This window comes from Cucurbita pepo, chromosome 6 (assembly GCF_057944985.1).
Source record: "Cucurbita pepo subsp. pepo isolate OVF chromosome 6, ASM5794498v1, whole genome shotgun sequence".
In the NCBI taxonomy this organism is placed as follows: Eukaryota; Viridiplantae; Streptophyta; class Magnoliopsida; order Cucurbitales; family Cucurbitaceae; genus Cucurbita; species Cucurbita pepo.
Window position 1 is genome coordinate 17,197,632 of NC_141803.1, and position 25,527 is coordinate 17,223,158.

The window sequence follows — 25,527 nt, forward strand, 5'->3', positions numbered from 1 at the left end:
ATATTATAATAAATAAATGGTTTTAAAATTTCCTATCTATATGACAGTCGGTTGCTCAATCATCTTGAAAGGAAGGTCGGTACATACATGCCAAATATGTCGAACAATTTTGTTTGTTTTATAAAGTATGTCATTTAGATTAAAATTCCATTATATTTCCTTTTCAAGATAATTGTTATATTGGGAAAATTTAATTAGGGCATTTTCGAATAGAATTTAAATATTTTCCTTTCCATTCAAAATTGTTATATTTGAAAAAAAAAATTAGTTAGGCTATTTCATAATTAATTTATACTTTCCATTTCCATATATTTGAATAGAAATGTTATATTAATTGAAATTTTGAATTAGGTATTTATTGGAAACTGAATTTTTTCTAATTAGTTTATATTTTTCTTTGTAATTTAATATAAATGGAAAATTAAATTATGAATCTAATAAATTAAAAACTATATGAGCTAAAATAATATTTTAATCATGATGTTCGGGAAGAATATAATTCTAACTTATCAAATCCACTAATCCAATCATAATGAATCGATAATCCACTAATTATCATTTCAATAGTCGATAGTTCAATCTCACTTCCTTTAACAAATTAAAAGAGTAGGCTATGTTGTGGTGCTCGTGACTTGCGAAAACGAGTCTTTGATTTATTATTATTATTATTATAAGGTTTATTGGCAGTTTGAAATAAATTGTTAAGCTAGTGTTACTTTCTGATGGAGAAAAAAGTAGTTCAAAAAGTGGAAATTCAACCTTTTGAGTTGTAGCCCGTGATCAATATAAATAAATAAATATATATATATATATATATATTTCATAAAAAGGATAAATATAAACAAACCAAAAAAAAAAAAAAAAAAAAAAAGAAGCAAAAATCAAAAGACCAAGCCACACAAATCTAAGAAAAAGAAACCAAAAGATTCAAACAAAACCAAGAGCAAACCACCTGATCACGGAAAGGTCCGAAGAGTATCAATGAAATAAGTTTCATTCAATATTGGCTAAAACTATACCGCCTAAATGGTGGTGAAAATTCTCAATTTATAATTATTTACAAAATCAAATAAATTATAGAGAAAATGGAAAGAGCAAATATAAGATATTTGCCTATAATAAAATAGCAAAATGATACCTATAGTAAACCGTAATAGAAGGCTAAATATCATATAACATATTTGCCTATACTAAAGGGTCGAATAGGATACATACGGTAAACCATAATAGAATGTTAAATATCCACCTATAGTAAACCTATGTAAACCGTAATGGAAAGCTAAATATCATATGAGATATTTGCCTATAATAAAGGGTCGGATGTGATATATATGGTAAACCGTAATGGAAGGCTAAATATCATATGTGATATTTGTCTATAATAAATGGTCGAATATGATATCTATGGTAAACCGTAATGAAATGCTAAATATCTACCTATGGTAAACCGTAATGAAATGCTAAATATCTACCTATGGTAAACCGTAATGGAAGGTTAAATATCCACTTATGGTAAACCGTAATGAAATGCTAGATATCCTTAATCATACACAATATTTACCTATAATAAATGATCAAATATGATAGATATGATAAACCAGATTCAAAAGCAAAAGCTATATCTCATATAGAAAAGAAAAACAAACCAAACTCCACAGCCCTGTAAAAATATCACTGTTCTTTGATTCATTGTGAATAATTCGAGGGCTTTATGCTCTAATAAGAGATGACAGCATCATTGTCTACTTTTCCCACTAATCTCTTCGCAATTGTTTGATTTGTAACAAGGTGCGGTAAATGTGCATTATAAGAATTTCATTAAAACCTAATCAAAGCTTGTAGATGATACAAATTTCATGCGAAGCAGAGTCCCGAATTTACAAGGTATGCACAGAGAGAACCCCAATTTCCTAAAGAAATGATACACCACTGGATGCCCTTATTAGATATGGAGTATTTGCAGGCACAGACACAATGGGGGAAAGGTTAATGTGTTGTTCTAGGAGGCATTAGCACTTACCTTTCTATGCTGTCAAACACTCTGTGCAGTTGAAAAGCTTCACCTTGATCCCCATTCAAGGACCTTCTTACCAAGCAGCAAGCAGTTAGTTGTCTGAGTAGCCGTTCGAGATATGGATGCAAGCAACATTGTAAATCTTTCACATTGGGATTAGTTGATAAGACCATGGCGTTCACCGCGTCGGCTAAAATTTCACGCTGTTTATCCTCGAGAAGATAACCAACAGGGGACTCTTGAGGTCGTTCATATGCCAGTAAAGCAACAGTGTCCTGGATAAAGGGAGTTCAACTGATCTAATTAATCCATATGGAGAGAATAGCCAGAAATACATGCACTACAAATCTGTGTTGCAAATGGGAAACTAAACAAAGTTATTTTACACAACTCATGTAGATAACTTTCCAAAACATCAATGATAAGGAGACCTGAAATTATTCCTAAATGTTCTCTTCTTTTTCTAAGATGTACAAGGAAACAATTTCGTTGATAAATGTAATTAGGTTAGGTTACAAGTTTCGGTCCCTAAAATTACATGTTTAGTCTAGTATATCCCTAAACTTTAAAAGTATCTATTACATCCCAAAACTTTCAATTTTCTGTCAAATAGATCCTCTAATTTTAACACTTTGGAGGATCTATTAACACTTTGATCCTAAAAAATATTTGCATAAACAAGCATGTAAACGACACTTGGACATGAGGTATTGCGACTTGTACTAAATGATTCCACATTTCCTACATGGAAGAAAAAGCTCAGTACCTGAATAAGATCCTGAAACCCAGGCAGACCATAAAACTTTGCTAAATGATTCCTTCCAAAATTAACAGCTTCCTTTAGCGCTCCAACCTATCGTATAATAACAGCAGGAAACTCATAAACAATCCAGAGATTGGATTTTGATTGGAAAACGTGTGACATTTACATATTTTTAGAACGAAAAAGTACCCTGACTAATTGAATGAATTTTTGACAATGAAGGAGCAAGGAAGTAGCTGATTTTTCATCCTGCACGAAGCAAACTTGTTATCAAGACAATAAATAATATATCTTCGCAAGAAGATTGTACTAGACTTGATCAAACTAGGATACAAGGAATTGAAAAACTAGATAAAAAGAGTAAAGTCTTGGATATATATTTGGCAATATGGAAGAGAATAAAGAACAGAAAAAACAAGAAAAAACCATTATCAAGTGAATATAAATTAAAGATAAGACAGATCAATACATTAAAAGAAAATATAAACTGTCACCTAAAAATCACACGAATCCATTATGGTAAACGTGGGGTAAATAACAACATCACGGTTGTTCATGGGAACCTAACCTGAAGTTCGAATTCCAGATAAAAGAAAATTATGGATAAAAATGGAACTGAAGTTATACATTTTTCATACTGGTACATCATTTAACCACTGTAGCAATAGGACTCTTAGTTAAGAGATTTATTTCATGTGTCTGAAACAAAAATTAATCTTGGTATCACATAGCTACAATCCGAACTCTGAATTATTTTCTCTTTGTGCTGCACTAAGGACTCCTCCTTTGTCAGCTTACACTTGGAGAAATAAAGGGCACTTGTAAAAGAACACACAATTAAAAGCATTACACAAAGACACCCTAGTAAAGTGGAAACACCCGCAAATCTCCCACCTAAATCCAATATCAACTGCGGAAGTTTGTGTGCTTCCTCTATATTCTCACTCCCTAACTCAAGAACGAGTTGTTTTTAGGCAGAGGGAATTGATGCAGCACGGTCTAGCCTCTCGCACTTCGTTTTGGTACTATGGCTCTCGCTCTCTGCCTCTAGTTTACTGTGGAGGTTTTACTTTTGTTTTGTCAAGTCACTGTGTTATTGTGTATTGTTTAACCGTGGCTTAAGCTGTTGCCAAAGGCAGGAATGAAGCATTTTAACTAGGGGTCCCTACTGAGATATTATTGAATAAAGAATCATTCCAAGAAACTTCCAAGATTAGTGTTACATTAGAAATTATACATATTCGTGTATTATGTGTTTTTCAGACGATAAAACAAACGTGAAAAATTGAATTAAACACAGTTGGCTCACCTGTACAATCTGCGGATACCACTCATTGAGCTTTCCAAGTGCAGCATCAATTTCCCCCTTCCTGATAAGCTTCATCAACAGAAAGAAACTGATCAAAAGCAAGGTTCTATACCAACTGATAGATTGACATAACTCGTTAAATTACAAGCAGCTCCCACCCTCTCTCCAAAAGGTAACAATTATTACATTTGTTTTCTTGTAACACAAAATTAAGTGCTGTGACGGGTGGAAGAAAGGGACTATGCTGAGAAGTATTATACAGTTAAATTGAATCTGATTGTCATATAAACAGTTAAAGGCCACGCATTAACTTTTTATTTAGATAAAATATTTCATTAGAAAGGAAAGAATTCAAAAGAAGGGAAAAACGAAGATAAGAAATGCACCTACCTAAACCCTATACCTAGCGAGATAAAAGGGGCTGACAAATTGGCATTCAATGGGCAATTACAAAAGCATTAATTTCAACAATTATAAAATTTACAATGCGCATCCATTATGGGAAAAAAGGAATCTGACTCATTGTAAAAACAAGGCCACGCATTGTAGGCAAAGGCAAAGAGATATTTTCTATTTTCAATTAACAAGAATTTCTTTCGTTCCAGTTTAAGAGATAATTTGTCCTTTGTTACAAGCATGTAAGTAAATTTGGTTCGGTTTTGAAATCCCCAACAAATCATCTACCATTGACCGTAAGTTGTCTTTTTGCATCAAAGAATATTCTTTTCTATTTCGAATAAAATATTCATCAGTGCTTCAAAAAGGAGGGCAAGAAAACATTGTGATAAAGTGATAAAGTCACATTTCTGAACAGTTTTACACAAATCTACAAAAAAAAAAAAAAAAAAAAAAAAAAAAAAAAAAAAAAGCAGATAAATCAAGGGAAAGCTCCCCACATGAACAAATGCAAATTCACAAATCCTAATCCACAGGAATCTATGGTGAAATAATTCATACCTGCCTTAAAGTCTTTCTCTGGTTCAGAGCATACGTGTTATCTTGGTCATCAGAGCCAGTTTCCCGAGTTATATATATAGGAGGAACAGTGCTTTCGCAGGCCATATCAAATGCACGGAGCGTATCCTCATAACCATAATGTTCCAAGTATGAGCGCACTATTCTGATAACAAAGAACAAAGTGTCAGCAATCAGATCATGTACACTGTTCTGACATGAAACAAAGTATGTACATAAGTAATCTACGAATATGCACAATTACAAGTTTGTCCCTCATTCAAGCTCTATCCTGCTGCTTTCTGTACTGTCAATGTCTATTCCAACATTCATCCATGCATACACACACACATATATATCAAGTATCAACAGTATTTGCTAGCCAGTTGGTTTCTGAGAGTATATGAATAAATAAATAAACGTGGCTTTTGGATGATGGAAGGTTATCATTATATTTAATCAATCTCATAGATTTTATCAATGTAACACCAATTCTGTAACGTCTGTTATTTTATCAAATAACAAATCATCTTAAAAATTTGTAAAATACGACTGTCAGAGAAATCTGATTCTCTTTCTTAGCGGTGCTCAAGAGTTGGCCAATTGTTGAAAGCTCAAAGAAAGACTATAAGGTACCATGATACTAGCTACAATTTATTAATAGACCTTCAGTCAACTACTCAAGAGTTTCCTAAAACTAATCCTCAACCAAATGTTGTATAGTCAAATGGTTAGTCTACAATGTCAAACCTGACAATCAGAGGATTTAAGGATATTCAAAAGCAATTTTCTTTACCTATAACTGACATTTGATGGCAAAGATAATTTCTCAATGGTGGCTTGTTGCTTCATCCTCTCTTGGGCTTCCCATGCCTACGAACAACAATGCAACACAGGAAAAATATCAATATGCATTTTGGTTCCCATCTCAATGTTTAGATACTACTATCACAAGTATTATGCAACAAACAATTTAAACTCATAAGAATTTTTTGGGAGCATGATTCCTGTTTCTGTAACTTCTAAAATCCGGCACATTACTGAGTACACTATTGAAGAAACAATATACATCAAATTATTCATATTTTTATGAATAACCGTACTTTTATTGGGAAAAAAAAAAATAAAAGAATACAAGAACATACAAAAGAAGTCCACTAAAAGGAATCAAATTATACAAAAGGGCTCCAATCAAGTAAAATAAGACAAATTATACAAAAAGGTCTTTGACACCGAAACCCCCTGTGAAACATAGAATCTAACAAAGGTCAAACATCATTCAAAAACTTTCCCCAACCCTAAAGATTCAATTATTTTTCTCGCCTCAAAGACCCCACAAAATAGCACAATAAAAAATAAATAAATAATAATAAAAAAGAACCTTTCTCGCAAAAAGAAGAATGGAGAAGGAGATCCTCAATCATCTCTACAGCCCTAAAAGTTGGTAAAGCAAAAACCAAACACTCAAAGAAACAACTCCAAACGGCACTAGCATAATCACATCTCCATAGAAGATGATCCCAACCAACATGAACCCTCTTTCCGAGACCCAATCAAAGGTCTTAAATCTTCCATACAAAACATGTCATACAAAGAACTTAATCTTCTTGGGAATCCTCACCTTCCACACAAAGGAAAAAATTGAACTGCTTGATAGGGAGGAATGGACCAAACACTTTAAGAATGAACTATAAGAAAAGCCTTTGGACGAACAAGTACTCCAAAGTCGAGCATCTCTCCTATTAGGGCTAGGGTGAAAGTCACCCAACAAAGCCAAAACTTTTTTGCTTTCCTATTGGTCAACGGACAACAAAAAAACCCAAGGAAAGAGAAGGTTGGACCTCGTACTGAGAAAGAATTGAAGTCACTGAATGATTCTTCAAAGACAACTGATGTAACCGAGGATATAATGAGTAGAGGGGTCTATCCCCCAATCACATATGCTTCCCAAAAGTAAGCATCTCTCTCATCTCCTATTACACTAAAAACCAACTGGGGTAAGAAAGGAAGTTCAACTAAAATATTTTTCCACGAGACTTTGGAAGTGCCTTTATGACAAATAATACATTCTAAATGATGCTGCCATGTTGGCTGACAATAACAGGATGGTTGTTGCTTTATTAAGTTGTGAGCTCTCAAAGGGGTGTTAAAATTTTGGAATCAAAAGTTTTTTTTTTTTTTTTTGGAACTTAAGAATTAAGCAACAAGCATTCGGGAAGCTCAAGCACTAGATTGGCTGAAGGAGAACAATAAATAGGTTCGATTCTTAATTGGATAATAAAACCCCAATTTATGAAGATTTATTCCTTCTCTTCAAGATCATACATCAATTGCGATGATTTTAAAAATGACATATTGGGATAGATGTAAATTAATAATACCACCAAAACTGTAAAAGAAGTTTCTCCTCATACGGCTAGCATTGACCAGCTTTGTGATACGAATGGACACAAAAATAACACAAGCAGCGGAAATGCAATAGAGAAGGGCAAAGATTCCTGACTTAGAGCATGTTATTGACTCGACCACAAATTTGTGAAATAAAGGTGGCTTGTTTACTTTCAACAACTAGTTAGAAGGAAGTTCACTGACTTCATTTATGCTCATTATGCAATAAAGAAAGCAAGTGAGGCAGACTAAGCTTCCATACAAAGTAAGGTAAGAGGATTAATTCTTGCACCATTTTGAGGGGAGGCTTAATGAGCCTTGTAAGGAGGAGCGTTTGGACATAAAGGCCATGTTTGTGGAAATTGTTAGAAAGGAAAGTGTGAATCAGGGATAGAAAACGAAGGTTAAATGGGTGAGTGAATGAGATTGTAATATGACTTATTTTCGGAATTTCTATTGGTAGAATGAATAAATATTTTATTAGCTCTCCTGAGAATGAGGCTGACTTGGTGCTGAAAGGGAACAGGGAGTTTGAGGAGGAAGTTCTTTCTTCTTCTTTTTTTTTTTTTTCTGTCTCTGTATGATGCAGTGGTGGTTCCTAGACCATTCTGGGATGGGGTGCACAGGAGTCCTATCTCTTTCACTGACAAAGGTTTGTTAGACTCTGCTTTCTCCCTCGAGGAAATTAGAAGAGTGGTGTTTGGGTTTGACGGAAACAAAGCTTTAGGCCCTGATGGGTTTCCGATGGTTTTTTCCAAGATAACTGGGTGCATATCAAGGAGGATCTTTGGAGAGTCTCCAATGAATTTTATGAGAGAGACCTCCTAGATAGCTCTTTGAATGAAACTATTGTTTTCGTTATTCCAATAAAGAAAAAGGCCACGAAGGTTAAAGAGTTTAGACCTATCAATCTTGTGACGTGTGTATAAGATAACTGCCAAGGCATTGACAAATAGACTTAGAAGGTGCACCCCCACAACGATTTCAAACACCCAAGGGGCTTTTTTAGCTGGCAGACTTCTACCCAAAACTTCAACTTGCTACCACAATGGAAGGAGGCATTAAGGGAAGGGTAAGACAACCACAAATTTTTGTACCTAAAAGAACAAGAACCACAGCTTACAGATCTTGAATCCAGACACATTGGCCAATGGTCCAAAGTGACTCTAGGCCCCAAAGATTGCCTCAGATTAAGAAACACTTCCATCCACCGTTTACGATAAGAACCTGTCAATCCAACTTCAGGTCCTACTATTGGACAAAGTAAATCTCCCATTAACTATGGGTGCATCAAATAAAGGGCCATCCTCAATAAAACCGTTAAAGCAGCACATACACCTAGTCATTCTCCCTAGGGCAAACTTTAAATTATTGTAGGAAAAGCTTAAAAATGCAAGAACATCTTCAGTCTCAAGAAACTTAAATTTAACAAATAGCAAGGTTTTTAACTCAGCAAGAAGAAAGGATTTTCTTTCCTAGAAAAGGTTAACTATTTTCTGTACTAGCAGGTGAAAACAGGTCCTAGACAGAAAATACACATTCTGGCACCTAAAATTGAACCGGTGAAGTATAATAGACCATTAGTGTTTCCTCCTACAAAGATCAACCCAAATACCCATGATCGGGAGAAAAAAAAAAATAGACAAATTGTCTGCTTCTCAAGAATGAGTAAAAAGATCCTCAGACTATTGCAGAGGGAAACTGATAATTAAGGGGGCAGAAGTCCAGAAACTGACCTTGAGATCAAACACAAACGGTTTCTGTCCAAAGTTGACTTGCACCCTGCCAAATTGTAATAAAATGTATCTCTTAATCAAGATATCCATAAAAATCATGAAACAAAACTTTCATAAAAACCAGAACAAATTCAGTTCAATGGCACAAGGATCCTAAACATACTAGTAACACAATAATCACCTAGTTGTATATAGTAAGGCTTTACAACGTAATAAAGAAGCCAATATAAGAGGAAATGCTTAAAACTTCAATCACTATTTATCACAAGATAAAACTTGAAAAACTTTTTAGAGGCCTACAAAAGAGAGAAGCAAAGGGCCAATGAAGTTTTGAGGACCTCAACCCTCCATGGAGTCAACATCAAAGAGCTGATTCAGAGTCCTCTTGGAGTACTTTGCCCAAGCGGCTATACCTTTTGAAATTAATTCCTCTTAGAGCAGTTTTTGTGAGCTCCTAATTTTGGGTAGTGCTTTTTGTATCACCACTTTGTACTTTTCATACACTCAACAAGAAGTTATCATTACTTATCAAAATAAGTAAATAAATAAACAGTTCCTCTGACCAAAAAAAAACTTTTTAAAACAAGAAACAACACTCACAAACCAAAGAACGCTATAAGCAGGGGAGAGAAGAAACAAAATCCCACCAATCCCAATAACAAATATGATTTCAAAAATGCTCTTTTCCCTCCTTTCTTCACAAAACTATGGAAAGTTTGCATTTCAAAGGAGGTGAAGACGTTTGCTTGACTTGTTTCTTACAAGTGGATTGCACCTACAATGAACCTCGACTTCTAAAGAAGGCTGTGAATACCTTAACCGTTAAACTATGCTCAAGTTGGTAGCACCCATCATGTTTTTTTATGACAAACAATTTCATTGATGACATAAAATTAGAGGGAGGAGATCAAACCATGCTCAAATCAGTAGTACCCATGATATAAGCAATAAATTATAACTTCCTCGTCATTTATCTACAAAAGAATGTAAAAGATAAACAACTAAGCTAAGTGAATTTTTTTTTCTAACCACGGTATTTGGCACCAGTCAACACTCCACAAAATTTAAATAAAGGGCCTTCACATGTTAAGATTTCCATCCAAGAGAATGGACCTCAAAATTTGGGCACACTACCACCCGAAAACCAGGAAAGATTGCTGTAAAAGTATCAAATACTTCACACCAGAAACATTATTAAAGGATTACTTTGAAGGAATTACAAAAGCAATGAAAGCCTTCTTTTACGCTAAAGCAACATCAGATACGTCACGAGCTGGTTCCAACTACATTTATATAGTTTAAGACCGGACTAACTACATCACAAGTAGAAATCCATTGGGTTGCTATAAAACCTTAACACATATAATCCTAACTAAATTATCAGAGTAACCAACGTATATGCAAACAAAGTATCAAGGGAATAGAAGTTTGATGAGGAGCATACTCTTCGTTTTGGCTGTGAACAGCAACCGTAGGAAACAAGGGACCCTTTATGTCCTTTTCTACTGCTCCAACAACTACCCCATTTTTTCTGGTACATCGACAGAAGAACCAAAGTATCATGATGATAACCTTTAACAAAAACCTTACAACTAAACAATTACAGTGCAAGAATGTCTTACGTGAAAAAGAGTTCCCGTGAGGCGTAATTAATTCCAGCACCAACTGTATCACCAGATGTATATGTTGGACCAAAAGGTTCTTTCTTACTTACTCCACGATAAAGTAGTCCGTCATCTCCATGATATCCACAGCTATTAGGTTCCCACCTACTCGTCCAAATTAACAACACAGGGCATTTGAGAGCTTACAATGAGAAGGGGAGGGGATATCTCCGGAAAATGCAGAAGAGCTAAACGAAGTTAATTTTGTTGGATGAAAGTCCCACATCGGCTAATTTAGGGAATGATCATGGGTTTATAATCAAAGAATACTATCTCCATTGGTATGAGAGGCCTTTTGGGGAAGCCCAAAGCAAAGCCATGAGAGCTTATGTTCAAAGTGGACAACATCATACCATTGTAGAGAGTTGTGTTCATCTAACATGGTATCAGAGTCATGTCCTAAACTTAGCCATGTTAATAGAATCCTCAAATGTCGAACAAAGTATTGTGAGCCTCGAAGGCATAGTCAAAAAATGACTAAGACTCCGAAAAGAAAAGGAGCCGAGCCTCCCGCCCTCGAAGGCATAGTCAAAAATGACTAAGACTCCAAAAGAAAAGGAGACGAGCCTCGATTAAGGGGAGGCGTACTTTGATCGAGGGTAGGTGTTGGATGAAAGTCTCACATCGGCTAATTTAGGAAATGATCATGGGTTTATAATCAAATAATACTATCTCCATTGGTATGAGAGACCTTTTGGGGAAGCCCAAAGCAAAGCCATGAGAGCTTAGGTTCAAAGTGGACAACATCATACCATTGTAGAGAGTTGTGTTCATCTAACATGGTATCAGAGTCATGTCCTAAACTTAGCCATGTTAATAGAATCCTCAAATGTCGAACAAAGTATTGTGAGCCTCGAAGGCATAGTCAAAAAATGATATCAGAGTCATGTCCTAAACTTAGCCGTGTTAATAGAATCCTCAAATGTCGAACAAAGTATTGTGAGCCTCGAAGGCATAGTCAAAAAATGATATCAGAGTCATGTCCTAAACTTAGCCATGTTAATAGAATCCTCAAATGTCGAACAAAGTATTGTGAGCCTCGAAGGCATAGTCAAAAAATGACTAAGACTCCGAAAAGAAAAGGAGTCGAGCCTCCCGCCCTCGAAGGCATAGTCAAAAATGACTAAGACTCCAAAAGAAAAGGAGTCGAACCTCGATTAAGGGGAGGCGTACTTTGTTCGAGGGTAGGTGTTGGATGAAAGTCTCACATCGGCTAATTTAGGGAATGATCCTGGGTTTATAATCAAACAATACTATCTCCATTGGTACGAGAGGCCTTTTGGGGAAGCCCAAAGCAAAGTCACGAGAGCTTATGCTCAAAGTAGACAATATCATACCATTGTGGAGAGTTGTGTTCATCTAATAAAATCCACTCAAGAATCATAAAGACAAGCTCTAACTCGATAATTGCAGATACTATATTCAATTCCAATAAAAAGAAACATTCGTAACATTTCCGAGTGACAAAGAAAGAATCCACATAATAAATGCAATCACAGCAAAACCGAAAAGCAAATCAAGAAAGAAAGAGAAATAGAGGAAGTACGTCCTACCCGGGCTGCCTCCGCACCTTGAACCTATCGGTGGTGAAGCCGATGGCAATCTGGCCTTTAGCCCCAGCGTCTTTTACATGAATCTCGAAGTAGTAGACAAATCGTTTAACAGGAGCTGGCTTATTAGCTTGGATGACACCAACATCGTGGCCGTGAAGATTCACATTCGTATACTTAATAGAAAGCTTATCGATGGCAACGAACAAGAAACCTCCGGAACTGTTGATGGTATTGAGCTCAGTGGGAGACTCGTCGTCGTCCGTGTCGCATAGCCCAAATCGAACCATTTCCAAGAAGTGCAATCCGAGATCTTGAGGAGTAGTAGAATTAGTGGTGTTAATCACGTTGTTGCTACTGTTGATGCGATCGTTCATCTTCAAGGAAAATTCCTTCCCCCTAGAATTCAGTAACCATTTCGGAAATCGATTGATTGGAGGCGAAGTCGAATACTTGAAATTTCAAGATACGGCAATGGAGGCTTTCGGGAAATTGAAGAAGGAAGAGAAACCGCAATGGAGCAACAAAGAAAAGAATCTTTAATATTTTCTGTTTTTCTGTTTTCTTTTTTCTGTTTTTTTTTTTTTTTTTTTTTTTTTCTCTCTTCTCACATAAATCAGAGTTTAGTTCCGTACAACCATCCTAGAGTCAGAAAGTCAAACATTCTGCCACGTGGACCTGCCACGTGGATACGAACAAATACAATGAAATTAATAGAATATACACCAGTTGAGTTGAGAAAACCTTCTAGTTTGATGTTGTATTTTTTTATTATTTTAAAATTTTTTACTTATGTATATATAATTAAAAAAAATTACTTATCTGTATAATATATATATATATATTACATTAATAATTAAATATTAAATAATTGATATCATTCATATCAATTACAAGCGTAAAATATTATTGTTGGATGATTAAAGTCTCATATCGACTAATTTAGGGAATGATCATGTATTTATAATCAATTAATACTATCTCCATTGGTACGAGGCCTTTTGGAAAGTCCAAAGTAAAGCCATGAGAGCTTATGCTCAAAGTTGACAATATCATACCATTGTGGAGAGTTGAGGAGTTGAGCCTCGATTAAGGGGGACGTGTACTTTATTTGAGGGGAGGTGTTGGATGATGAAGGTCCCACATCGACTAATTTAGAGAATGATCATGGGTTTATAATCAATCAATTCCGTTTAGGGGAAGCCCAAAGCAAGCCTATTTTTTAGTTTGGTTGAATTGTAACCCTATTTTCGAGTTGGGCTGGTTATCCCTATAAAAAATGTCAATCCGTGAACTTACTTGAAATTTTCGATTTATGAAAAATTCAACCTAACCTAAAACGAAAAAAATCTTGGGTTAGGTAGTTTGAGTTGATCTGGCTAATTTAGGGAATGATCAAAACCATGAGAGTTTAGCTCAAAGTGGACAATATGGGAAACCATGAGAGCTTAGCTCAAAGTGGACAATATGGGTTAGGATTGAGTCACCACTGCTCAATATGGGTTAGGTAGTCTGAGTTGATCAGGTTATTGAGTCATATGTCCCTAATTTAGGGAATGATCAAAACCATGAGAGTCCATGAGAGTCCATGAGAGTTTGTGCTCAATATGTTGATCCTTATGTTCAGGCACGTAAATTATATCAAATAACTCTTAATTAAGCCCAACCGGCTGGACCTTAACTTCGAAGCCGAAGCTGCGTACGAGTCCATCCACAGTATGGCCCACCTCCAGCTAAGCCTGAGCCCACGCATCCTCGACCCACCAGAAAGCGCGGCCCAGCTAATCTTTGAGCGCAACCAAGCCTATCGAAGAACCGGACGGCACTACGAGCCATCACCAGCAGGCGCAATCCAAACCTTGCAAACCAAGCCCTTGGTGCACACTCGACTCGCCTTAGATGTAGCATGTGTGCGAGCTACTCTAAGCTGTGAACAACCCTTTTACATGATATAATTCTATATTACAATTTGTTAGTGTTTTTATGTGATCATCTACTTACTAATAGATTGCACCATGTAAGTACGTCTCGATTGGGAGTTTCAAGTTACTATATATATAGCTTTACCAGATATAAATCTCTACACGGTATAACCTCTATTTTACTGTACATAGTTATTTACTATTTATGACAATTGGTCGACAATTTACTTTATAGGTCATTTACCACTTTAATACTTATAACGTTGACTAAGCTATAAATAAGCATCAGGCTCTCCATAACCTAACAGTACGTATAGTTTTACTATGTATAACCGTTGACTAAACTATAAATAAGCATCAGGCTCCATAACCTAACATGATATGAACCAAGAGACATCAATCATACAATATGCTTCAATGAAGATGTGAAGAAAATTTTGTTGAAATTATCAAAAGATATTTCAATTCATGCCACATCGAAGAAGAATGAAGTTTCATGTTATAAATTTTGGGTGGATTACCTAGGTTAATTATGGTTATGGTCATTAAGTATGAATGTTACAACTCTTAGAATGCATTTAACAGTTCCATTTTGAGGCTATATAAAGCCATGTATGTTGTATTTGTGAGAGACTTGAAAAATGTAGTAAAAGGAGCATTTGTGCTTCCTTAGCCAATGACTAAGTTTCTTTGCAATTCTATGTAGTTTAGGTTGCATGTAGAATCATTCAAGCTCAACATGATCAATCTTGTTTGTGGAGTGATTCGAATCTCAAACAAGTGTTCTTGCGTTGAGATGTTTGATCAACAAGAATCATTCAAGCTAGACATGATCGATCTTGCTTGTGGAGTGATTCGAATCTCAAACAATGTTCTTGCCTTGAGATATTCGATCAACAAGGTAATCCGAATCTTATTCCCCTTGTATTGATTCCTTATCTTATCATAACAGTACGTATACGAACGTGCATAGAGAAGTACTATGCATCCAACCATACCTAAAAACGAAAGTAGAGCCTAAGGAATAGTCATAAAAACAAACCACGTTGCATGTGATTGCATTTCTCGACTCCAACAGTAGAGTCACTTAATATTTTTAATCACTCGTCTTACGTCTAACATTTTTCTAAGTAAGGCAAGGGCCCTAAGTACAGATGATGGCATTAGCCAAGAAAGCCATGAAATCAAGTCCAATTAATTAATTTTCGGCACTTAGGTTATAGTCCTTTAAAATCGAAGCATTGGCTTTACTATCATGTGTGTAAAGATTGGGTAGCATTCCAGTCTTAAGAAAAGTCGTCCTATCCGACCATATGTCCTGTGACGTACCAAGCTTTCGATCACTCTGTTAGATCCAAGCCACGTCTCTCACTAACTTCTCTTTCTTAGTAGACAGGGTAGAGAATGAATATGCTCGGGAGTCCCTTACAACATTAGGAAAACAATTCAATCCCACGGTAGACGAGAACAAGAAAAGCTCGTACCGACAAGGAACCATCTTTTTTTTGGGCGGAAGGACTCGGCAGAAGACCGGAGTTTGGAGGGAACTACTAAAAGGATGTGCATAAAAAGGTCCTTCGAGGAAAGTCTCATAGACTGTCAATAAAATTCTCAAATGTCGAACAAACATTATGAGCCTCGAAAGCATAGTCAAAAGTGGCTAAAGTATCGAACAAAAAGAGTGTACTTGGTTGGAACACTCCAATTATTGAAATATATTTGGTTCATAATAATTAAATAATTAAAATAGGAAAGAAAATAAATAAAACTCTATTCTCATCATAATAACATCATATCCGCCTTTGATGGCAGTCGCTTGAAGAAATTGACCGGAACGGACGGCAACTTCCTCCTCAATCTCGGGTGCCGGAGCAAATACAGTCCGATCAGAATCGCCACCACTTGAAACGGCGTGACGTAGATGAAAACCGCCCACATCAACGAGAAGATGATGAACAATGCCGTAGCCCTCGGATCCCTCCACCCGAGAATCGCTTGAGCCCTTTCCCCTTGCGTCGCCAAATCTCCTACCACTGTCTGCACTTTTCCGGCTACGCTCCTTAATCGGTCGTACCTCATCCTCACCGTGTCGATATGCTTTGTCGTCGGGAAGTTGTCGAACTCTTCCTCTAGCTCGTCTGGGAGAGCGTGCTCAGCCTGCGACAATCTCGCGTCCATGTGCGGCGGATTCATCGGCCGGAATCGGTAATTCCAAATTCCAATCACGAACAGGTAAAGGAAGACCGTCGGGAGGATTAATTCGGGGTAGCAAACGAGAATGAAGAACAGCACATGGACGAGGCAGGTTGTGATAGGGTTTTTCCAAATGCATACATCGTTGAACCATCGGTAAATCGCGGTGATTCCCGAGAGAAGCAACATTATCCGATTGAAATTCGCTTTGCTTCTTCTAAGGCTAAACATGTGGTAATCGACATCGAGCATGTACTCCACTGCCTCTCGCCGCAGTGGTGGTTCAGCACGGGACAGCCTAGTCGCTACAATGTTCATCGCGTGGAAGCGGAGTAGATCCATGTGTCGGACAGGGATTGGCTGTAGGTAGTGCATTTTAGGCAGTAATGGCTTCCCGTACTGTGTCAGCATGTTGGCCCAGGCCGTGCAGGTGAATCTCAGAGCCAATTGAAGCTCGCCGTGCTTTTTCAAGCCAGAGGGCTGAAGAACCAACAAGGGGTAATAATGCGTATACACTTTGTCTATCTCTAATGTGGATAACCGAATCCTTACTTTACCGATTCTCTGGTCTTTTGCGTCTTCTTTGCTTCCATTTGTGTGAGCGTTGTCGAATACTCCGATTGTGATTACAGTGCAGGGATCGTAGACTTCCCAGGTGTACTGTTCGTTCCAGCGAGGGGCGAGGGTTTCCAGAAGAGTTCTGGTTCGTACCCATTTGTTGCCGTATTTGGCCACACAGTAAGCATCTGTGGTTTTTCCTTCTTTGCTCTTCATTGGAAGTAGATTTCGAGCGCTCAAAATCCCCAACTCGAGTACTCCGATGCTGTCTTTTCTCAGGATTTTGGAGGATGGTTGAAGGTCGCTGCTGAAATGAGTTGATTCGTCAAGAACATGGTAGCCTGCGTCGATCCAGAGACGGACATGGATCTTGCTGGAGAATTTCTCCTTTTTTTTCTCTGTTTCTTCTAATTGAGCGATGAATGGGCGATGGAGATTGTACCAGCGGGCGTCAGGGAGCTTCGTGGACTCGATTCTCTGTGGAACTTCTCGTGATGGGACGATCACTCTCCCAAGAATCTCCCCCGTTCCTCTGTCTTCAACAGTGATGATGATGAAATCTTCAAATGGCTCGGGCGCTACAAACATCAGCTCCTCGTTCCAAACTGGGTTGATCACTCGCATCTGTGAAGGTTTGGTTACTTTCCCCTGATTGCAAAATTGTACTCTTACGTATGTATCTGGTGGTTTGGACTTGTCTGATGGGATGAGATCTTGAGCTTCGATCACTTGGGCTCTTAGATAGTATAGTTTAGGAGAGAAATAGACCTTTGATCTTGTGTTAGCAAGGTTGCCATGGCTGACCCTATGAGCATCAGAATGCCAAGCATCAGAGAAAAACTCATCAGCCTGAGTACCCATCCAAACCGCAAGCATCACTTCCCCCTTTGCTTTGATGCCTTTCTTGTCCACTAATTTGTACCATTGAGGAGCCAATGGACTATCTGGAGGTACTCTCAATGGAGCCTCGGGGATATCAAAGAAAACCCTCCCCACAAAATCATCCTTCCCCAAATCCTTGTCTTTCACCGTTACTTCCAGTAAGCTTGCTTGTAATGTCTCTTTTGCAAACGCGAAAATATGCTTCCAAACTGGGTTTTGATTCTTCTCCAAGTGCTTTGTGACTCCTTTGTAGTTCCCTACTTTAACTTCCACATATGGGTCTAAACTCCCGGAAACATCCATTACAGGGAGGTCTTTAGCTTTAACCACGTTTACATATAGAAAATGCATTTGCTCCACCATGTCGTAGGTGCTGATGATCTTGTCTTTTCCTCTGTAGCCGTACCGCAATCTTGCTGCTAATGGCGGGCTGGTCTCCACCAATGCGTACTCTGGATTTTGCTTTGGAGCTGGTAAATGCATTACTGTTGCTGGAGATGGGCCTGCTTGAGCGAAGTCCATCCGCGTCGCCATTGGCTGTGGCCACTTGAATTCTGTCGGTGGAGGAGCCACCGACGCCGCAGTCGCAGTCGGGGCTGCCCCTATGGAGTGGAAGGTCTTGACGTCCTTTTCCTTCTTCTTGGGCACTTGTAATTCCTCCTGATCGAATATGTTGGGGTTGATTTCTTGCAGGGGAGTTTCGAAGTCGGCAGTTTGTGGCGGCGGCGGCGGCGGCGTCGAATCATCATCGTGAGTCAGATACATTCGAAACCCAATATCGCCTTTGATATGAGAGAAAAGACCACGTTTATCAAGTGGGTATCTCTGGATGTTAGCGTCCTGTTCAGAACGGGGCACCGACATGCCGGAGATTCTGACACGGCCGAGAAAATCCCGGCGGTGGCCGGATTTCCTGTCGTTATAAACCACGACATCGATGGTGGTGTTGGGGAATTGTCGAGGGTCGGTGATGTTGAAAACGAGATTCTCATTCCAGGAAGGATTGAGATCGGTGTGTATGGTACGAGTCCTCTGTTTCTGGTTGCCAAAGTCGACCTCGACAAAGGGGTTGGCAGAGTCGCCGTCCTTGGGCATAAGGTCGCCGGCGTCGAGGATTTGTACAACGAGCTTGGTCATCGGAATCTGAAACAGAGGAGTATGAAGAAGGAAGAGTGAGAGTAGTAAGGAGGAGGAGAGAAACGACGGCGGCGGCGGCGGCGGGAAAAGGAATCGGCGACGATGAGAATGAGAAGCTCATCTGGGGGAGTGGGAGTATGAAGAGAGATACCCAGATGGTTTTAGAGAGGGAGAGGGAGAGGGAGAGGGAGAGGGGAGGAGAGAATTTGTTCGTTTGTGTGTCTGGTTGCGGCAAAGTGGAGTGCGATGGAGACAGATTCTTGTGCGTTGATACTGTTTGTGAAGAAGCCTTCTTCTGGGGCTTACTACATACCCCATGTGAACAGGTGCGTAGTGATAATAATTCATGGTGGGGTTAGATCAAAATAATGGTTTTATACGTATTTTTCTAATTAATATTTCTACTAGATGGATCACCCTTTAGAGACTACGAGTGTAATAGGAGCAGCATCGTCGACAAAAAGATCACCCTAAGTTGTGATCGTCATTTTGTGATGTCCCACCTTGGTTGGAGAGGAGTCGCGTTTTAAAGACTTGAGGGGAAGCCTGAAAGGAAAAGCCCAAAGAGGAAAATATCTGCCAGTGGTGAATCTGAGCCTTGGCCGTTACACATTTACATCCACATGAGGAATGGATTTAGTCTTATACATTCGTGAGGAAGGTATGAGTTATTTTTTTTTTTTTTATGGTTTTTAGATTTTTTTTTTTTTTTTTTAATTAAAAAGATAATGTTGAAATTTAAAAATTTTAAAATATTTTTTAAAGGTATTTTTATTAATTTAGCAAATTTATGATAAGAAATATTCATTAAAGGTTCATTCCTTTACTCAAAAGGAAAAGGAACAGAGAAAAAGAAAATAGAATATCCTTTGAGTATTTTCTTTTTTTGGTTTGCTTTGCATCCAATTCCTTTTGCATATGGTTTTGCCTTTTATAAAGCAACCAACAACAAATTTTAATATTTTTAAAAATTATAATCCAGACTCGTAAAAGCTAAATGATATTATGCATTTAGAAACTACCATTTCCTATCGATTCTGGGCCAACAAGTAAGTGGACTTCAAGTTTGGTTGGATGACTCGAGTGTTGTGAATGATACGAACATTTGTATATTATAATATGATATGTTATAATTATGTCATATTATGAATGTATGTGATGCATGTACTTTCCGTGTGTCAACTCATGTATGTTATGATATTATGTTCATGTTGCGTTTATGAGACATCGTTGAGTCATATATGATAATAATAAAATATATGTAATGTATATGTACTCACGTCTCATATAAAAATTATGTTATAAAAAGAATGGAAGTATGATGTGCATCATAACCATGTACCGTGATATGAAATTATGGGACCTTGTGTATGTTGATGTCACGAGCATGAGATAATTTTTCATATGTTTTGTATGGATGCATACATCATGATATGATACACACCGTCCTTTTTTTCCATTGGTTTTCGGTAGTGTGATCGTATGCTAGCTTGTAGTCAGACTTAGGATATGTAGACAAGTACTATGTATTCAATGTTACTCGAAAAAGAAAGTAAGCCCAAAGAATAGTTACGAAAAGATAAGCTCCACAATGAATTATGATTGCATGCGATTCTATTTCGTGACCCACTATCTTATGTACACTTTATAGGTTACATTATTGGCCTTTCATTTCCTTGAGTATGATATACATGTCCCAATCGACTCAATAATTTTGCTATTCAATTTATTTAATTGCGCTACAAACTTTCATTTATCTACTTACTTTAAATTCTATCTCATTCAAACTTCTACTATATATTTTTATGACCAATTTTTTCTTTTTAATACAACCAGACTCCTTTGTCGGTGAGATACATGATCCTCAAGCTCATCATCCGGTGCGATGTTCCATATTAGTTGGAGAGGAGAACAAAACACCCTTTATAAGGGTGTGAAAACCTTCCTCTAGCAGACACGTTTTAAAGCCTTCAGGGGAAGCCCGAGAGGGAAAGTTCGAAAGGGAAAGTCCAAAGAGGACAATAGGATCTGGGTCGTTACAAATGGTATCAGAGCCAGACACCGGACGATGTGTCAGCCTTCTCGCTGTTCCCCGAAGGGGGTAGACACGAGGCCTTGTGCAAGTAAGGATGCTGGGCCCCAAAGGTGGGTGGATTTGGTGGCAGTCCCACATCGATTGGAGAAAGGAACGAGTGCTAGCAAGGACGCTGGGCCCCGAAGGGGGTTGGATTGTGATGTCCCACATTGGTTGGGCCCCTAAGGGGGGTGGATTATGATGTCCCACATTGGTTGGGGAGGAGAACAAAACACCTTTATAAGGGTGTGGAAACCTTCCCCCTAGCAGACACGTTTTAAAGCCTTGAGGGGAAGCCCAAAAAGGAAAGCCCAAAGAGGACAATATCTGCTAGCGGTGAATCTGGGTTGTTACACCCTAGCATTGTTGCTCGTCCTTTGGTTTCAAGAAAAAAGAGTTTCGGCTGCCTCCCTAGATAAAAACGAAGACAAGGATTCAATCTTTATTCGGTGGGACAAAAAAGGAGACTATTGGCACAAGACTCAGAGCCCCTAGACTATTGGCACAAGACTCGGAGCCCCATGCTCAAACAAAAAAGGCCGAGGAATTGAAAATGATACATGAAGATTTAAATCTTTGAGCATAAGAAAAAGAGTATATGTCAATTATCGCTGAGTTATACTCACTTTTGAAAAATAAAAGAAAATTTGAAATTTTAATAATTGTAACTCGAGTCACGATAAAAATAGAGGTGAAGCAAAACGAGTTCGTTGGTTGAGAGCACCATTATGGTAATATGTTTAGACCATAAGAGTATGGTATTCGATTTTTCAATTTAACTAACACGAAGGGTAGGCTCTATATATAGGATGATTTTACAATGACCTAACTCAGGACACTTTTAGTAGATTGAACACTCCAAAATTGTAAAATGTGATCAAAGAATTGAACCTTAGTGCTTCCAAAACTAGATTAATCCCGAGAGCTAGTCTAAAGAGTCTCAAAAATGAGATTCTAAGATGTATAACAACGGTCTGGTCGCCCTAAGAACCTCGTTAACCTCCATGACACCCAAGAAAACATCTAGATAGCTTACCAAGTCTACCTTAGTGTGAACGGTGTCACTAGAACCAAGATGGTGAACCCCAATATTGTCGAGTTTGACCTAAATCGGTTAGATATGGATGAACCCCAATATTGTCGAGTTTGACCTAAATCGGTTAGATATGGAGCGTATCAATTTTTCTCATCTAAATTGGATAAATAATATAAATTTAATTTAAGATTTAAATTGTGTTAAATATAAATAAAAATAGAAAAAAATTAATAGAGAAAATGTGTAAATAAAGAAAAAGTAGATTTGATTGGCTGAGATGCAGAGGGGGGGCCCACAATTTGGAATAGAAATAGAAGATTCATTTCACGTCCACGTGTTCCTCCAGTGGGTCCCATGGGTCCCATTCCTTTTTTATTTGGAGAATATTTTATTCGAGTAATTTGGTGGAGAATATGCAAACTCAGCTCACGTCCCTCTCACAAATTATTCTCAATATTTTATTAATTTTAAATAAAAATCATTTAACATTTTATTTAAAAAATATCATTTTTCACTCTATTTATAAAATAACTTTTTAACAGATTCATTCAGATCGTCATGTTAGTTAGTCACGACTCTCCATAATGGTATGCTGTTGTCCAGTCACTTTTAACTATGCCTTCGAGTCTCACAATACTTTGTTCGACATTTGAGAATTCTATTGACATGACTAAGTTAAGGGCATAACTCTAAACGACGTTAGGAATCACGGATCTCCACAATGGTATGATGTCCACTTTGACCATAAGCTCTCATGCCTTTGCTTTGGGCTTTCCCAAAAGCCTCATCCAATCGAGACAGTATTGATTTTAAACCCATGATCATTCCCTAAATTAGCTCACGTGGGACTTTCATCCAACAGTACCATGATTATAAACCTATGATCATTCCCTAAATTAGCCCACGTGAAACTTTCATCCAACCGTATCATTGATTATAAACCCATGATCATTCCCTAAATTAGCCCACGTGGGGCTTTCATCCAACAGTACCATCGATTATAAACCCATGATCATTCTCTAAATTAGCCCACGTGGGACTTTCATCCAGCCGTACCATTGATTATAAACCCATGATCATTCTCTAAATTAGCCCACGTGGGACTTTCATCCAGCCGTACCATTGATTATAAACCCATGATCATTCCCTAAATTAGCCCACGTGGGACTTTCATCCAACCGTATCATTGATTATAAACCCATGATCATTCCCTAAGTTAACCCACGTGGGACTTTCATCCACAGTACCATGTTTCAAAAATACTCATGAACTTTCCAAAGTAACATTAAAACATTCGTAGATAATCTACGAGGTGGTAGTAGATGGTTTTTGTCTATATATTGACAGTAAGAATTTTGTGGTAATGCAGTTTTAAAATTTGAAGGGTATTTTTAAAACAAAGTAGTCACGGTTTTCATCCAAAATTAACGGTACATTTTTTAAAGTTTAAACGTATTATTGAAAACTTTTGAAAATAAATAAATATATTTTTTAAATAAAATAGTATTTTTATAATTATAAATTCATATTTTTTATTGAATGAATTAGATTATAGAGAGTTGGAAGAGCATATCCATATCCTTTCTTTTGCTTCTTTCTTCTTTAATATTATTCTTCTCTTTTGCATCTTTTCCCCTTTCTTTCGTTTCTCTCTTTGAATATTCCCAATTCCCCAAAAACAAATTTTAAGGCATCAATTTCCCCCTTTTTCTTTTGAAAAAACGACGCCGAGGTCTTTCCGTGCCGAGGCAAACCATCGAAGAAACAGGGAAGAAGAGTCTCGACATGTAACTTCGTTATAAACGCTACACATATATAGAGAACGTCTGTAGGATGAAGTAGAAATTCGTTAGAGAAATATAAGATCAAATTGCTCGATCGCTTTACAATGAAGGTTGAATAGGACATAAACTCAATTCATTAACAACATCTTTAGGGTAGAAACATAGTTGAATCGTTATTTCATATTGTTTACATCTTTGCATTATTGTTTGATACCTCAGAAGAAATATTGACGTTTTTGTTTGGTTGTATGAAGACATACTGGGAATCGACCCCTAAGTGATGGTACGTGCCTCAATGTCGATCCAAGTCTGGGAAAAAAAAGAGGGACACCAACCCTATGACGAGTGCGACTATAGTCGTCGAGATGGATCAACTCCTTCGAGATGACTTCATAATAGGCGTCATCCTAGTGAATAAGGCCAACGAAAACTAGGCGCGAGCATCTCACTTTCATGGATGCCTACTTGTAATAAATAAATCAAGATGCACGCCCCAAGCTAGGAGCACACCTCCTACATCATAGGGGCGTGTCATTCAAGTTGAAGAACGTTGGGTGGCCTACCACGGTATAGTGAACAAGCTCTTCATCCACCGTATTAGATGTAGTATAGAAGTGTAACAATTCATGTCCATGATTTAAACTAGGATTCGAAATCCAGATTCGACACCTGATGGTTCCGACACTCCCCTGCATCTTCCATGACATGGTCACGTTACTTATTCATTGCTTCTAGGAGTGCAGATTGTCCCTATGTGCGTTTTTCCAACATGTTTTGTCCCTCGCTCACATGCATCTTAGAAAAATTTTGAGGTCACCCATCATAGAATTACTCCGAGCAATACATACTTAACTGCGGAGTTCCGATGATTAAACCACTAAAAAGGAAGGTGCACTTGTTTGTATAGGCAGTAACTTTCAATTATTTTAAGCATTTTTTAGCTATTCAATTATTTTAAGCATTTTTTAGCTATTCTATCTTCCGGTTCACTTTCATTCGAATTTGTCATGGTTCACTCTATGTATCCCTCATTTACTCGAGTATCACATGGGTATGATATTGTCTACTTTAAGTATAAGCTCTCGTGGCTTTGTTTTTTGTTTTTCCAAAAGATCTCATGTATTTTTGTATGTCACATGCATTGAGATACTTCTCCGCTATGATGAGTACAAGCGCGTGCATTACGATATCTATGTACGCTATGATATTATGTAGGCTTCTTTCCCTCAGTGACTCTAGCAGCATGAGCATGCGTTAGCTAAAGAGCAGGCTCACGGGAGTACGTATGTGCCTGCATGGTGGGTCTATGTGCGCGTACATGAGCCATGTGTAGAGAAGTACTATAGATCCACTTTTAGTCCGGATTGAAAAGCAGAGTCAAGGGTGTGAAATATTTTTATGAAATGATAAATCTCAAATATGATTGGATGTGATTGCATTTTCTAACCCCAACAGTGAGATTACTCACTAAGTATTTCTTAAAGTAATTAAGTCACATGCTACTTTTATTTTTCAAGTAAAGGTAAGGCACTTATGTACGGATGATGATGTCGCGGTGACGGT

At 37.6% G+C, this 25,527-nt stretch overlaps 2 protein-coding genes across 2 annotated transcripts; both read right to left on the reverse strand.

The window, feature by feature from the left end:
• Positions 1-1,661: 1,661 nt before the first annotated feature.
• Positions 1,662-12,924, reverse strand: RANBPM (SPla/RYanodine receptor (SPRY) domain-containing protein). The gene is made up of 10 exons (XM_023679590.2): positions 12,382-12,924; positions 10,787-10,933; positions 10,609-10,695; positions 9,165-9,210; positions 5,837-5,913; positions 5,044-5,206; positions 4,087-4,155; positions 2,967-3,026; positions 2,781-2,867; positions 1,662-2,289 (listed from the first exon to the last, which is right to left on the reverse strand). Exons 1-10 carry the CDS (start codon positions 12,753-12,755, stop codon positions 2,017-2,019), a joined length of 1,383 nt encoding a protein of 460 aa, XP_023535358.2. The 5' UTR covers positions 12,756-12,924; the 3' UTR covers positions 1,662-2,016.
• Positions 12,925-15,984: 3,060 nt separating this feature from the next.
• Positions 15,985-19,395, reverse strand: LOC111797020 (multiple C2 domain and transmembrane region protein 6-like). Its single transcript, XM_023679869.2, has one exon. The coding sequence runs from the start codon at positions 19,068-19,070 to the stop codon at positions 16,080-16,082; it is 2,991 nt and encodes a 996-aa protein (XP_023535637.2). The 5' UTR covers positions 19,071-19,395; the 3' UTR covers positions 15,985-16,079.
• Between the last annotated feature and the right edge of the window lie 6,132 nt (positions 19,396-25,527).

What these genes read in the sequence shown, in the direction of transcription:
- RANBPM (XM_023679590.2), bottom strand. Translation starts at nt 12,755, where the DNA reads ATGAACGATCGCATCAACAGTAGCAACAACGTGATTAACACCACTAAT. An exon ending in CCATCAAATGTCAGTTATAG is followed by an intron (nt 5,207 to 5,836) that starts GTAAAGAAAATT and finishes CTTTGTTATCAG; the next exon opens with AATAGTGCGCTCATACTTGG. An exon ending in GGTATCCGCAGATTGTACAG is followed by an intron (nt 3,027 to 4,086) that starts GTGAGCCAACTG and finishes TGCTTCGTGCAG; the next exon opens with GATGAAAAATCAGCTACTTC.
- LOC111797020 (XM_023679869.2), bottom strand. Translation starts at nt 19,070, where the DNA reads ATGACCAAGCTCGTTGTACAAATCCTCGACGCCGGCGACCTTATGCCC.